General features: G+C 36.5%; 1 protein-coding gene across 1 annotated transcript in view; it reads left to right on the plus strand.

Moving 5' to 3' along the window:
- The first annotated feature begins 5,169 nt into the window (after positions 1–5,169).
- The window catches only part of COPB1 (COPI coat complex subunit beta 1), a 34,230-nt gene continuing 24,120 nt past the window's right edge, over positions 5,170–15,279 (plus strand). The window contains exons 1-6 of the mRNA XM_061147226.1: positions 5,170–5,332; positions 8,697–8,926; positions 9,347–9,516; positions 11,228–11,342; positions 12,562–12,654; positions 14,258–14,395. Coding sequence (XP_061003209.1) covers positions 5,242–5,332; positions 8,697–8,926; positions 9,347–9,516; positions 11,228–11,342; positions 12,562–12,654; positions 14,258–14,395 — 837 coding nt within the window. The 5' untranslated portion in view covers positions 5,170–5,241. The remainder of the gene's footprint in view (positions 5,333–8,696; positions 8,927–9,346; positions 9,517–11,227; positions 11,343–12,561; positions 12,655–14,257; positions 14,396–15,279) is intronic.

Below are 15,279 nucleotides of genomic sequence, written 5' to 3' on the forward strand. Positions count from 1 at the left end.
TCCATATATATATATATATCTTTGAAGAACTGGTATAGTTAAAAATAAGATGCAGTAAAGTAGGTAACAGGATTCATCCCAGTTTTTTTCAGTATTGAACCATTTTGTGATTTGGGGGACAAGTCCCTTTTCTCTAGGCCTTGATTTTCTAGACATCTAAAATTTTCAATTCTTATATGATAGGTTCTTGTTCTCAATTTATAATTGAAAAAGCATTCAAAATGATATAATTACATGCTAGATAAAAAGAAGTCCCAAAACAAAGTGCATGTTATAACAAGTGAGGAAGAATTAGGCTCTATAGGATCCTGATACCTGTTAATAAACTCTGTATTTAATACACAATGGAATATTCAGTTCAGTTCAATCGCTCAGTCGTGTCCTACTCTTTGCAACCCCATGAATCGCAGCATGCCAGGCCTCCCTGTCCATCACCAACTCCCGGAGTTTACTCAAACTCATGTCCATCAAGTCGGTGATGCCATCCAGCCATCTCATCCTCTGTCAACCCCTTCTCCTCCTGCCCCCAATCCCTCCCAGCATTACTCAGCTATTAAAAAGAATGCATTTGAATCAGTTCTAATGAGGTGGATGAAACTGGAGCCTATTATACAGAGTTAAGTCAGAAAGAAAAACACCAATACAGCATAATAATGCATATGTGTGGAATTCAGAAAGACGGTAACGATGACCCTATATGCAAGACAGCAAAAGAGACACAGATGTAAAGAACAGACTTTCGGATTCTGTGAGAGAAGGTGAGGTTGGGATGATTTGAGAGAACAGCACTGAAACATGTATACTACCATATGTGAAACAGATTGCCAGTCCAGGTTCGATGCGTGAGACAGGGCACTCAGGGCCGGTGCACTGGGATGACCCGGAGGGATGGGATGGGGAGGGAGGTGAGATGTGGGTTCAGGATAGGGAACACATGTACACTGATGGCTGATTCATGTCAATATATGGCAAAAACCACTACAATAGTATAAAGTAATTAGCCTCCAATTAAAATAAGTTAATTTTAAAAATATATACAATAATGTATATACACTGGCAATTACAATTTTCATTGCAGACTCAAACTGCTGAGCTTTTGTTACCGCTAAGTTTAGTTTTTAATGCCTTTTGGGTCATTTCATTCTGGTAGATTGCCACTTCTTGAGAAGTGGACTTGGAAACCAGGTAACTGCATTTGTGAAAATTCCATATTAAAAATAAAGACAGATAGAATAACTTGTTGCACACATAGCTTGGGTTGATCTCAAGGGAATTAACCTTAAGTGAAAAACAAAGCCAAACTAAAAGGTTACATTGTGTAATTCATTTATATTGCATTCTTTAATGACAAAATTACATACATAGGGACCAGGTTAATAGTATCCAGGGGTTAAGGAGGGAAGGGACAGTGACGAAAAGATGGTAGGAGGGAGCTTTGTAATGGAATTATTAGTGGTGATCATATGAATCTTAGCATGATATAATTGCCCAGAACTAAATACACAATGAGTACATGTAAAAGTGGTAAAATATGAAGGAGGACTGAATTGTATCAATGTCAATTTCCTAGATTTGATATTGGACTATAGTTATACTAACAAAAGCAAAAGATATTAAGAAGAGGTGGCAGGAATACACAGAAGAACTGTACAAAAAAGATCTTCACAACCCAGATAATCACAATGGTGTGATCACTCACCTAGAGCCAGACATCCTGGAATGTGAAGTCAAGTGGGCCTTAGAAAGCATCACTACAAACAAAGCTAGTGGGGGTGATGGAATTGCAGTTGAGATATTTGAAATCCTGAAAGATGATGCTGTGAAAGTGCTGCACTCAATATGACAGCAAATTTGGAAACTCAGCAGTGGCCACAGGACTGGAAAAGGTCAGTTTTCATTCCAATCCCAAAGAAAGGCAATCCCAGAGAATGCTCAAACTAGCGCACAGTTGCACTCATCTCACATGCTAGTAAAGTAATGCTCAGAATTCTCCAAGCCAGGCTTCAGCAATACATGAACCGTGAACTTTCAGACGTTCAAGCCGGTTTTAGAAAAGGTGGAGGAACCAGAGATCAAATTGCCAACATCCGCTGGACCATCGAAAAAGCAAGAGAGTTTCAGGAAAACATCTATTTCTGCTTTATTGACTATGCCAAAGCCTTTGACTGTGTGGATCACAATAAACTGTGGGAAATTCTGAAAGAGATGGGAATACCACAACACCTGACCTGCCTCTTGAGAAATCTATATGCAGGTCAGGAAGCAACAGTTAGAACTAGACATGGAACAACAGATTGGTTCCAAATAGGAAAAGGAGTACGTCAAGGCTGTATATTGTCACCCAGTTTATTTAACTTATATGCAGAGTACATCATGAAAAATGCTGGGCTGGAAGAAGCACAATCTGGAATCAAGATTGCTGGGAGAAATATCAATAACCTCAGATATGCAGATGACACCACCCTTATGGCAGAAAGTGAAGAGGAACTAAAAAGCCTCTTGATGAAAGTGAAAGAGGAGAGTGAAAAAGTTGGCTTAAAGCTCAACATTCAGAAAACTAAGATCATGGCATCTGGTCCCATCACTTCATGGCAAATAGATGGGGAAACAGTGGAAATAGTGTCAGACTTTATTTTTTTGGACTCCAAAATCATGGCAGATGGTGATTGCAGCCATGAAATTAAAAGATGCTTACTCCTTGGAAGGAAAGTTTTGACCAACCTAGATAGCATATTAAAAAGCAGAGACATTACGTTGCCAACAAAGGTCCATTTAGTCCAGGCTATGGTTTTTCCAGTGGTCATGTATGGATGTGAGAGTTGGACTATGAAGAAAGCTGAGCACCGAAGAATTGATGCTTTTTAACTGTGGTGTTGGAGAAGACTCTTGAGAGTCCCTTGGACTGCAAGGAGATCCAACCAGTCCATCCTAAAGGAGATCAGTCCTGGGTGTTCATTGGAAGGACTGATGCTGAAGCTGAAACTCCAATACTTTGGCCACCTGATGGGAAGAGTTGACTCATTTGAAAAGACCCTGATGTTGGGAGGGATTGGGGGCAGGAGGAGAAGGGGACGACAGAGGATGAGAAGGCAGGATGGCATCACCAACTCAATGTACTTGAGTTTGAGTAAACTCCGGGAGTTTGTGACGGACAGGGAGGCCTGGTGTGCTGCGATTCATGGGGTCGCAAAGAGTTGGACACCACTGAGCGACTGAACTGAATTGTTATACAAGATTTTTTTTTTTTTTACAATTGTAAGAATCTAGGTGAAGAATATATGGGATCTCAAGAAAAATAGTTTTAATAAAATGAATGATAGGGTTTGTGGTATATTTTGGGTTCTCAAAGAATTTACTTTTTGTCTGATGATTCTAGAAAGAACAAACCTCAAAATAGCTGGATTCTGGACAGAGAGGCACTATTTATGTTCTATCTCCCAGAGGTGAGCCTGTTTATGTCAGGTTCTATCAGGTCTCTTTGTAGTCACAATATTTTGCTTCAGGCCTCAAGGAAATTTTTATTATTAATGATTGGTCAGAAAATCCTCTTGCGGGGGGTGGGGGGGAGCTGGGGAGTGTGCACATTTGCACACTTAAATGTGCAAAATCGAAGGTACTATGGCTGATTGTAACTCTAACAATTAGGTCTTTGGAAACAGGTAAGATCCTTTAAAACAGTGACTGTCAATCTTCCTTTATGCATAAAAAAATTTAATCTAGGTTCTTCTAAAGGATTATGAAAGGGACCGTTACTAAACAAAGACCAGAAGTCATAACCAGTGCGACTTTGTTGTTCAAGCAACTCCGGCCTAACTGCAGAGGCAGAGGCGTTAAGAACTGAAATGGATCTTCATACAATCTAGTGTCTCTTGGAAGAACTGAAGCTACTTCCTCAAATTGTATTTAGTTACTTTCCCAGTTTATTCGTGAGTGAGCTAGAAAAGGGATTCCAGCTCCCAGGATAGCATTCTTTTCCACTAGGCCATCAGTCCTGTAAAATGTTTTTCCCTCGAGTCCAAGCACTCCCTCTCCTCCTTTGGCTGCTGTGGAGTTTCTGGCAGAAAATACAGTTTCTAAGTTGCGTTTAAATGACCTCAACGCCTAATTCAGGCTTGTAGGGAAAACTTAGCTTGTATTTCCAGTCTCCTCTTCGGCCTAAAGCAGCCGACGATAAGAAAACAGGAAGAGGTTTTACAGTTCCTTCGGAACTAGAAATGCTTGCGACGTCCTGGCGCGCGCAGGCGCAGGGCCGAGAGGGCTTGTCCTCTCTGAGTTGCCGTAGGGGCGAGGTGGCTGCGGCCTGGGTCGGCTCCCCACCCCCTTCCACGTCAGCGGAGGACTCTGCGGATCCGCCGCTGTTGCTGCGGGCGGGAGCTGGAGTCTGCGGTTCCGCCGTTGCCCCAGCTGCTGCCCCTCGGAGTCAGGTAACGGCCTACAAACCCCCTCATCTTGGAGGCGCTCCCTGGGCCGGGCAGTCGGAGGAACTGGGCTCTAGCGGGGAGATTCGGAAGGGGAGCGACTAGGCCGCTAGCGTCCGGGCCTGGCGAAGTGGAGTGCAGGGCTGGAAAGCTCTGAGCGGGCCGCCCCATCCCGGCTTGCCTGCTGGCCGGGGGTCTTCTCCCTCCCAGGCTCTCGGGGCTCGCCAGTCCCGGTGGGGCTTGGAATTTGCAGGAGAGAAGGAACAGGGAAGGGGCGTGGGGGTGCAGAGCACCAGAGCACCAGTTGAGGGACTCCTGGTCCACAGAGTTGGGTCGCATGGGTGAATGTGTTAGAGCGCAGCAGGGGTTTTAGCAGAGTATTTTTGCACGGGCTCTTTTTAAGTTCAGAAGTTCAGATTGTGTATTATGTTTAAAAATCACTTATATCGTGATGGGGTGGGGCTGGGGGATTTGTCACTGTATTGTGGGCTTTAATTCTGTTGTACAGCTTTCTAGACTCTGGGCGGGGTTGTGAGGTGGGAGATAATGTAACTTAGGCCAAGGCTGACAAGTGTGTATTTTAATACATCAGGATTTATTTCTATGCAACGTAATATAGATGGACCCTCCCTGTCTAATGCTTTAAAATTCATAAGCCAAGCTGAATGAACTTTAGACAGAAAAGATAACGATAGTTACTGGTTCTGTTTTTGTTTTTTCGGTCGTGATATGTTTGTATTTCTTTTTCTAGGGTTTTTTTTTTTTTTTTTTTGCATCTGTTATCTTTAAATCTTGTATCCAGAGTTGGCTGTAACCGGGAACCATGACGGCTGCCGAGAACGTATGCTATACGTTAATTAACGTGCCAATGGACTCAGAACCACCGTCTGAAATTAGCTTAAAAAATGATCTAGGTAAATGTTGATAATATTTTGAAAATGAAAGTAAAAAGCTCACTTGCATTTCAAGTTCCTTTATAATTAGAAACACGTAATTTTTTTTTAGGATCTCTTCAATAAAACTTTGTCTTAGTAAAAATGGAAATGTGTTATTTAGGCCTGTAATACTGGTTTTTGGAAATAAAAGAACATCTCAGCTTAGCTTATAGCATGGTGGGGTGGGGCTAAATAAATGTAGTGCTTTAGTTTTTAGCTATTCCTCAAGGTAACAATGGCTTGTTTAAATGTAGCTGACAGGTCTCTGTAGATAACAGACTGAGAGTGTGTATTAGAATGTTTTAATTTCTTTGTGCACTTAGCTTCATATTACTTAGCTTGTTCTTTTAGTTTTACTGCCTGTTGAACAAATGAAGTCAACACTGGAACATATATATGTTTTCTCAGAAGCATTTAAGCTTTTGATTTTTAAAGCATTTATGCAAAGAAGAAAATCTATTTCTGAATTTTTAAAATGTGTACTGTATCTCCTTTTTGTGAGTGATTCTGTCAAGAATTTTTTAAAGTAATGCACATTCCAAGATAATAATTCTTGCTTAATTGAACTAATAAAAATAAGTTTTACTTAAACTGATAACTACTGTTTAAAACAGACAAGGGAAAGTTACGCTTCAAATCTTGATAGTATCTTTTAGAAGATAGTTTACAGTTTGAAAGGAGATGATATTTTAGTTGCATGTTCCCACTCTTAATCAGCAGTAATGGAATACCTTGTGATTTTAGATTACATTTTATTCGGTTTCTATTGAGGCCTATTTCTAGAGAAGGAAAGATAAATATTTTTTTATGGCATTTAAGCTGATCTTCGTTTACAAAAACCACACATACTGTATTTCCTTTTTCCCCCCATATTCATGTAAGAGAGTAGAATGGAATACAAATTGAATAAACTTTCATTACTCTATTTCTAATTTCAAAATCTTCAAATTTTCATAATTTAAAGGTTTTCCCTTTTAAACCTCCCAAATACTTAAGTTTATTGGTGGGTGATAAGGTAAAGGACAAACTTGTCCTTAACTGTAAAAATACTCTTTTCTTAACTACACTTCACCTACCAAGTAACTAAATAGGTAGTCTTGAATTTTAGGTTTATTTTTTACTGTATTTCAATAGAGTTGAGATGAAAAGATTTAGACATAGTTTTCAATTTGAATAACAAGTAGTTTTGTTTGGTGAAGTACTGATATGGTTTAATTTCACTTTACCTTTGATCACTGGATGTGAGCCCTGATGACTATACATTTCCTGGAGTATATTTTGTTGAATTAAATTGATATTTAAAACTCTATTTTTCATAAAGGAGAATAAGCTCTGAAAAATTTGAGGACATGAAAAGAAGCATTCTTCACCTCAATTTGAATTGTTAGAATAAATGGAAATAAGGATTGGGGAACTTGAAATAAATGGTGTTGATTTTTTACAAGTTTACTAATAAACTTACTTTTTTTTTTTAAATAAACTTACTTTTAAAACTTTTTAACCTTTAGTTACAAGTGGATTTTTCAGGATTTTCTCTGGTAGTCCAGTGGCTAAAATTCCATGCTCACAGTGCAGGAGGGGCTGGGTTTGATCCCTCATCAGGGGACTGGATCCCACATGCTGCAACTAAGAGTTCACATGCTGCAACTAAGACCCAGAGCAGCCAAATAAATAAATACATATTAAAAAAAACAAAAAACTGAAGATCTGCCCAGATTAATGCTTAACTTCATCCTTTTACATTTGTTCATTTCTTGATTTGATTTGGCACACAGTTGTTTGTTTGTTTGTTTTTTCATGTGTAGCAGGACATATAATACTGTGAAGCATGGAGAGATGCATAAGAAGTTAGTCTGTTTTAAACAAAAATACTGATGCTTATAAGGCTTCCCTGGTGGCTCAGTCGGTGAAGAATCTGCCTGCAATGTGGGAAACCTGGCTTTAATCCCTGGGTCAGGAAGATCCCCTAGAAAAGGGAATGGCAACCCACGCCAGTATTCTTCCCTGGAGAATTCCGTGGACACAGGAGCCCGGCGAGCTACTGTCCATGATGCAGAGAGTCGGACAGTCAGACACAGCTCAGCATAACACTTTTTCCCTTCACATTGACACTTATGGTGTAACTTTGGCAGTAACCTGAACTGTGTTCCATTCTTTTAAAGAGATTGTTTATTTATTTAGTTTTGGTTGCACTGGTCTTTGTTGCTTCTCACAGGCTTTCTCTGGCTGCGGGGAGGTTGGGAGGGTGGCTGCTCTTGGTTGCTGTGCACTGGCTTTTCATTGCAGGGGCTTCTCTTGATGAGCATGGACTCCAGGCACACTGGCTTCAGTAGTTGTGGCTTACAAGCCCTAGAACTTGGGCTCAGTAGTTGTGGCTCAGGCTTAGTTGCTCTGAGACTTGTGGAATCTTCCTGGACCAGGGTTCGAACCCATGTCCCCTGCATTGGCAGGCGAATTCTTATCCATTGTACCACTGGGAAGTCCTGTGTTGCATTTTTAATGCATACCTTAAATTCATCAGTATTCAGTATACTTGTCTCTTATGTTTCTGCCTTCAAATTTTGGATCCAGAAGATTTTAACCATAAATTCTTCAGTATGCAATAATGATGTGAAATTATAGATTGTTTTGCATAACGTATAGCACTTATTTTTAGGTGAAGTAACAGTAAACTAGCATCTTATCGTAAATGTGTTATCCTTAATTATAAATAATAGTTGCTGATCCAGTACATTTTAATTTTCCTCCAATTTTCTAGGTAATTTCTCAAGAAAGATTCTGAAGTTTTATAGTCTGTAGAAATATGATGAGATTTTGGAGTCAATCTAGTCTGTTAATTCCCAACTTTTTCGAGTTTGAGGTTCTTCCTAATGTTGAAAAAAGGTCACTTATCCCCATTCCCACCCTTCATAATGGTGGCTGTAATTTTGGTTTAGAAAATACATACTGAATAAAAGCTACTTTGAATTCCAAAGCACATAACGTATCTTGTTTACATTTTGAAAAATAGCTACAGGTGTGTTTGAGATACACATTTTTTGGTATACCTATAGATTCATGGTTTCCACATTAACTCCATTGGTTTGGGGTCAAAGATCTAATCCAGTGCTTTTCTATTACATGTAAAGAATCATGAGGTTCAGAGATAAATGACTGTAAAATCATACAGCTTGTTTTTGGCAGAGCCAGGTGGAAAACCCTTGTCACTTGGGTTGGTACCTTTATTACTATTGCTGCTGATAAAGTGAGAACATGTTTTATTTTGTTAATTGCTTTTAAAATTATCTGAAGAATTTTCTTTTAAAATGATTGTGCTTTAAAACAATTTTTTTTTTTTAATCAGAAAAAGGAGATGTGAAGTCAAAGACTGAAGCTTTGAAGAAAGTAATCATTATGATTCTAAATGGTGAAAAACTTCCTGGACTTCTCATGACCATCATTCGCTTTGTGCTGCCTCTTCAGGATCATACCATCAAAAAGTTACTTCTGGTATTTTGGGAAATTGTTCCTAAAACAACTCCAGATGGGAGGCTTTTACATGAAATGATCCTTGTTTGTGATGCATATAGAAAGGTAAACCAAATCGTAATTATTTCCAAGTATTGCTTTGATTTTTAAATAATTGTAAAGTTGGTGGTGTGGGCTGTTTTAATTTTTAAAATTAAATCTCAGAAATGATGTTTTAGATATTTGAAGCAGAAGTCATAAAAAGTTATTGTGAAAAGTTTTATTGTTACCTTTTTTGAGACACTTTCCATGCATTTTTATGTGTTATTAATAAAAAAATAGTGACACATAGAATATAAGACATTGATGTGATAAGTAAAAATTGCTTTAATCTATAGGAATCTGATGGAAATTATGTAATAATCTAGGTGTTTGTCCTGAAACCTACTTCCTAATTTTTTTTTTATTGAAAAATTTTGTATTTAAACATTGTGGTTTTTTGTAAAATACTGGGACTCAGCATTTCATATTTGATTTTTATATCAGGATCTTCAGCATCCTAATGAATTTATTCGAGGATCTACTCTTCGTTTTCTTTGCAAGTTGAAAGAGGCAGAATTGCTGGAACCTTTAATGCCAGCTATCCGTGCTTGTTTGGAGCATCGACACAGCTATGTTAGAAGAAATGCTGTTCTGGCCATCTATACTATCTATAGGTAAATAAAGCTCCTCCTTTGGCTTACTTCTATATGGACTGTTTAGTCTTTCAGACCAGAAGAAGTTCCAGAGTGGTTCCTTACCTATTTTATGTACCTTGCAAATATGTTGTGATTAGCCTGAACATTTTTCCTTATTATCGTTAGGTTGTTAACATTGAAAAGCCAAAAGATCTGGCAACACCAGGTCCTGGCTTGTGCGTGACAGCAATGTGCTGGAAGTGAGTGGCAGGGCCCCCTTTAAACAGGTCGCGTGCTTTCCAGTTTACATCACTACCTGTCTTTCTCAATGTTAGTGCTCCAGCCCAGTTAATTAATTTATTAACTTGCTTAGCCCATAACTTTGAGGTTTTGACCTTATTTTAGAATTCTCTTTTTGTGGGATGTGGGTCTTGTCTTTTTATACTTAGAGGCCTTAAGGAGGAAACTTTTTAATAGGAAGGGTTGCAGTTCTCAGCTGATTCCTGTTCTTAGAAAATTGAAAATTTTGGACTTTAAAAAAGAAGTTCTAAAAAGGCAGTTTTAAAGTTTGAACTTTTAAACAGCATGTTAGATAGGCTGGAATGCTTGGTTTTTACAGTCACTGGTGTCAGTCTATTTAGAATTAGGATGTAATTTTTATAAACATCTTTATACTTTACTAGTCAATAATTTAGTAATTTCACAGTTCTTTCACTGTTATATTGGATTTTGCTATCTGTTCAGGAAGGTGGTAGGCTGGTTAAGAATGTAGAGTTCTTTGAAAGTTATTAAAGATTACACAGATTTCAGAATTTAAACTTAGACACACAAAAAAATTATGACATTTATAGGACAACTGGAAATTTGAACAGTCTATATGATGATAGTAAGAAATTGTTACAGTTTTTACTACATGATAATGTTAATTTAAAAAGAAAGTTCTTAATTTTAGAGAAGCATACTGATACATTTACAGAAGAAATGTTAAATGATCTAGGATTTGCTTCAGAGTAATATGGGAGGAGAGGAAGTGGGCAGAGATATAGGTGAAACCAAAATGACTATGAGTTAATTATTGTTAAAGTTAGGGGGGAAAAAAAGCTAGGGGACTGTTTTTATTAAGCAGGTGTTCATTGTTCTGTATACTACAAACACTTCTAAGTTTTCAAAGTAAGAAGTTAGTAGTTAAATGCAGTGCATGAGTAATAAAATTGAAGGGACTATTTCTTCTCCAATAATTCTTTTTTTTTTTTTAATATTTAAAAAAATTTATTTGGCTGCATGGGATCTTAGCTGCAGCATGTGGAATCTTTAGTTGAAGCATGTGGGATCTAGCTCCCTGACCAGGGATTGAACACCAGCCCCCCTCCATTGCAAGCACAGAATCTTAGCCACTGGGCCACCAGGGAAGTCCCTCCAATAATCCTTAATGTAGGATCTTTCAGTATCTTGAGGTTGTCATTATGAGCATCAATATTATAGCCCTAAAGTATATGAAAGAGAATTGTTAGAGCTATCCAGTTGATAGATATCATGTTGAGTAAATCAGCCTTCTCTAATTTGAACTAAAAAGCATACAATTCAATAAATAGATGAAGATGGTAAATTTCTGATTCATACTCACAATTTTCTAATTGATTTAAAGTTTAAAAAAGCAAAACAATTAATAGTGGTATAAGGTTTGATAAAGGTTAATTTTGGTAGAGTCCAGAGAGTTACTAAATATGAATATTACCTGTTTTATTTGAAGAAACTTTGAACATCTTATACCGGATGCTCCTGAATTGATACATGATTTTCTGGTGAATGAGAAGGATGCAAGTTGCAAAAGAAATGCATTTATGATGCTAATTCATGCAGATCAGGTGAAGTACTTTTTAAAAAATACTTTTATGACTATTTAAATGAGAATTAAAGATATTAGAGACACCTACACAAGTTTTTAGTCACTAATTTTGTTTGTAGTACATATGATTTGTATTATTTTGATTTTTTTAGATTTTTTAATTTAATTTATATAAAAATAGAGTTTAAAAAATCCTTTTTGTGGTATATTGCTTATGTATGTGTTCTTTTCTTTTTTTAAGTAAACATCACACAGACATTTTTAATAACAGCCATTTTACAGTTCTTCCAGATGAAATTATTGTGGCCATATGCTTTGGTACCCAGGTTTGGGGCTTTATTTTTCCTTCTCTTGGTAAAGATCTAAAATTGTTTAATAGAGAAAAACAGAAGTTCTTTTTAGGGTCTGTCCTGAGCCACAGCTTTGAAAGAGGGTGGACTTCAGTGTAGATGTATGTTTTTATTAGGCATTTCAAACTTCATAAGTAAATGTCAGCCCTACATCCAGCTCTCCTGGTGATTAAAGTTTACTCTTCTGCTGGTTAGCAGAGATTTTGCACACATTGGTGGCATCTAATCTTGGAACTTTTGCCATCCAGTATTTATTATCAAAATATGCATGAAGACTGAAAAAATAATGGAATCTATCCATTCTTCTGAAATCTAGATGCTATCATTTTATCTTTGTAAACAAGATTATTAGAATGCTGCTTACTTGGGCCACAAAGTTTTGTCCTTTTGTACAGTTGGTTTTATTGACCTGTGTTTTTGGTATTATGCTGTTTACCTACATGATTAGAATTTCATTAAAATTTATTGATACTTTAACTGTAGAAATGTTGATGAGGCAATAGTTCTGTATGTTACAGTGTTCAGGGTATGAGAATCAGTGAGATTTTTATTTTAGGTCTCAGAAATAGGAGTAACTGTACTCATAGGCAATTGGTTTGTTTAGATTGTGTAGATACCCCGAATCAGGTAATACATAGTGTTTTTCTCCTTAGTTTAGCTGCTAGAAAATTCTGATGCTAGATTTGTGGCCCGTTTCTATTAATAGAAAATATATTTGACTTTGTATCTTATATTTATGTGTTAACCTTTAGTTTTTTCCTTCAATTAATTTTTCTTTGCCCTGATTTCCTCATTTGTTGTAGGTTCAGTTGTGTATGTTTTTTAAAGTTCTTTAAGTCCTTTTATTGCATGAGGTTGAGTTTGATAAATATATTCTTATTTTTTCAGGATCGGGCTTTGGATTACCTAAGTACTTGTATTGATCAAGTTCAGACATTTGGAGACATTCTTCAGTTGGTTATTGTTGAACTAATTTATAAGGTAAAACTAATCTATAATGTGTAAAATTAAGAGTTTGAGATAAGGTTAAACAATCTTGAGGACACAACTTAATTGCTAGGATAATATGTTTTTAACAGTAGAAATATTTTGCAGCATGGCCTATTAAAGTCTTCCCTACCCTCTTTGGTTTGTCATATTTTCCAAATTCTTCCATTCTTGCTAAATCTCCATAAAGAATTCTGTAAAAATTCATGGTTTGGCCCAATACACATGTGAAGAAATTGTTGTGTACTACTCAGTCACTGAACAGACTATGAATTAGGCTTTGAACTAAAAGTCAAGATCTTTTCTTGAATATGTACCTGACTACTTTGAAAATCTAAAGACAAATGAGAAAAAGTCTTAAATATGTTTTTGTTCGTTGTTTGTAAAAGAGAATAGAAAGATTTTAAATATGTTAATATGACATTTTATGCTATTGACCTATAGGAATTTTAAAACTTGGTCAGAGATTTGGGTTTTAAAATGAAGTACTTTATTGACAACATTTTCATTCGATATATCTTTTGAAAAATTGATTGCATATTAATATTCTGAGAAAATAAAAGATGCAGTAACATCCAGTTTTGCTATTAATACCTTTGGAGGCCAACAAAAATATATGTTAGGAATGACTTATTGCATGGAATGGCATCAACAGAATACATAGTGGACCCTGCTAACTCATTACATCCTCTTTGCTTCTGCAGGAAAGAGGCCCCTTTCAACACAGAGTATCTAGGCATTTTGAATTGGCATTTAAGATGAAGCCAGAACTATGAATATTACATATGTAAATATATAAATGTAATTCATCTGTATGGTTTAGGGATGCCACTGAGATTCTCAAAAGTAGGAGTTCTCTGCTATCCAATGACTTCTTTGTCTAGTAGGGTCCAGGTTATAGTAAGAGGAAAGAGGTTTTGAGTCTCAGTGGAGTAATAGAGATTTGACTGTGTACCTTTTAGAAAAATCTGACATAAATGCTAACTTCAAAAGAGAAAAAGTAAGAAGTATTTGCTTCACAGGAAAAAGTATTAAGATGCATTTAGAATGGAATAGAAAATGTTAATTGTCTTCTTAACATTGACTGTGGTCCCAAATAATAAGTAACAATAGTAGTACTTGAAAAAGAAGTGCTCTTGCTTTATTAAAACACTAGTATTTTTCTATTATTATCTGTTGAATTTCATATAATCCATCATGTTTACCTTTTTGATATGACATCCAGAATAGAAATGTAGGACCAAATTTAATACCTATTACAGTACTTGTATTAGTTACTTGGTTAATGACTTGTGTATAGTGTACATGTCTTTAATTATAAGCCATCTAAAAATCTTTTATGAAAGAGTGGAAATATAAATTATTATTGAATGAATAAATGAATGAGTAGCTGTAACAGTTAGTTATTTAAAGTAAAATCTATCTCTTCCTGAAATTACCAGTGTTGTATCACGGTGTCTCATCCTGCATTGGCAGACATCTCTTAGCTTTCAAATGAAGAAAACTCATATCCCATAAGCTGACATCTGTCTTTAAGAATGTGTTTGAAAGCAAATGTTCCTGAATTCAGTTGAAACCTAAATGTTTTCTTCTCCAGGTCTGTCATGCTAATCCATCAGAAAGGGCTCGCTTCATTCGCTGCATCTACAACTTGCTGCAGTCATCCAGCCCTGCTGTAAAATACGAAGCTGCTGGAACATTAGTGACGCTCTCCAGTGCACCTACTGCCATCAAGGTGCTGGCCTTTTTGTGTGTCTGTGTGCCGTTAGGTGATAGGCATGCTGTCTTCTCACTTTTGATTTAGTGACAGTACAATCAACTACAAATTTTAGAAAATTCTTTGATTTCCAATGTAGTCCAACCTTCTTTTCTTACTTTCTGCTTTCACATATATATAAAGAGTAAAAGTGACAGAAGCAATATTTGTAGTATCTGGAGAAATGATACTGATATTTTAAGATCTCCACCCCATACTTCAGTTACATTAAGAACTAGATCTGGGGAAATGGATGCCAAATCCTAAATGATGGACCCTAAAAAGGTTCCAGTTAATGTTTCTGATAATGAAATATTTTAATGTACTCTGTCAAGACTATGTTAGGAACCCTACTCTATTCATAGAAAGAATTATTGTAGAAAACCAGATTATATAAATAGGGGAATTTAGTGCTTTTACCACCAATACTTAAAAAATTCTTTTTAACGTATTGTTTTGAAATAATTTCAGATTTACAGAAAAATTGCAAAAATAGGTCAAAGTTCCCATTATCCTTCACCCAGCTTCCCATGGTATTCATGCCTTGCATAACAATTGTGTAGTTGTCAAAACTAAAATTATCATTGGAACAATATTGTTAACTAAACTATAGACTTTATTCGAATTTCACCAGTCTTCCTACTAAAGTTCATTCTCTGTCCTAGGATTCGTCTAGCATCCCACATAACGCTGTTACCATATGTTAGTGTCCTCCAGTCTGTGACAGTTCCTCAGCCTCTCCTTGTTTTTCATGACATTGATACTTTTAAGAGTACTGCGTCAGTTTGTTTGTAAAGTATCTCTTAATTTTGGTTTGTCTGGCATTTTAGTTTAATGTGCATTTTAGTGGACATACCACAGAA

This window comes from Dama dama, chromosome 1 (assembly GCF_033118175.1).
Source record: "Dama dama isolate Ldn47 chromosome 1, ASM3311817v1, whole genome shotgun sequence".
NCBI lineage: Eukaryota > Metazoa > Chordata > Mammalia > Artiodactyla > Cervidae > Dama > Dama dama.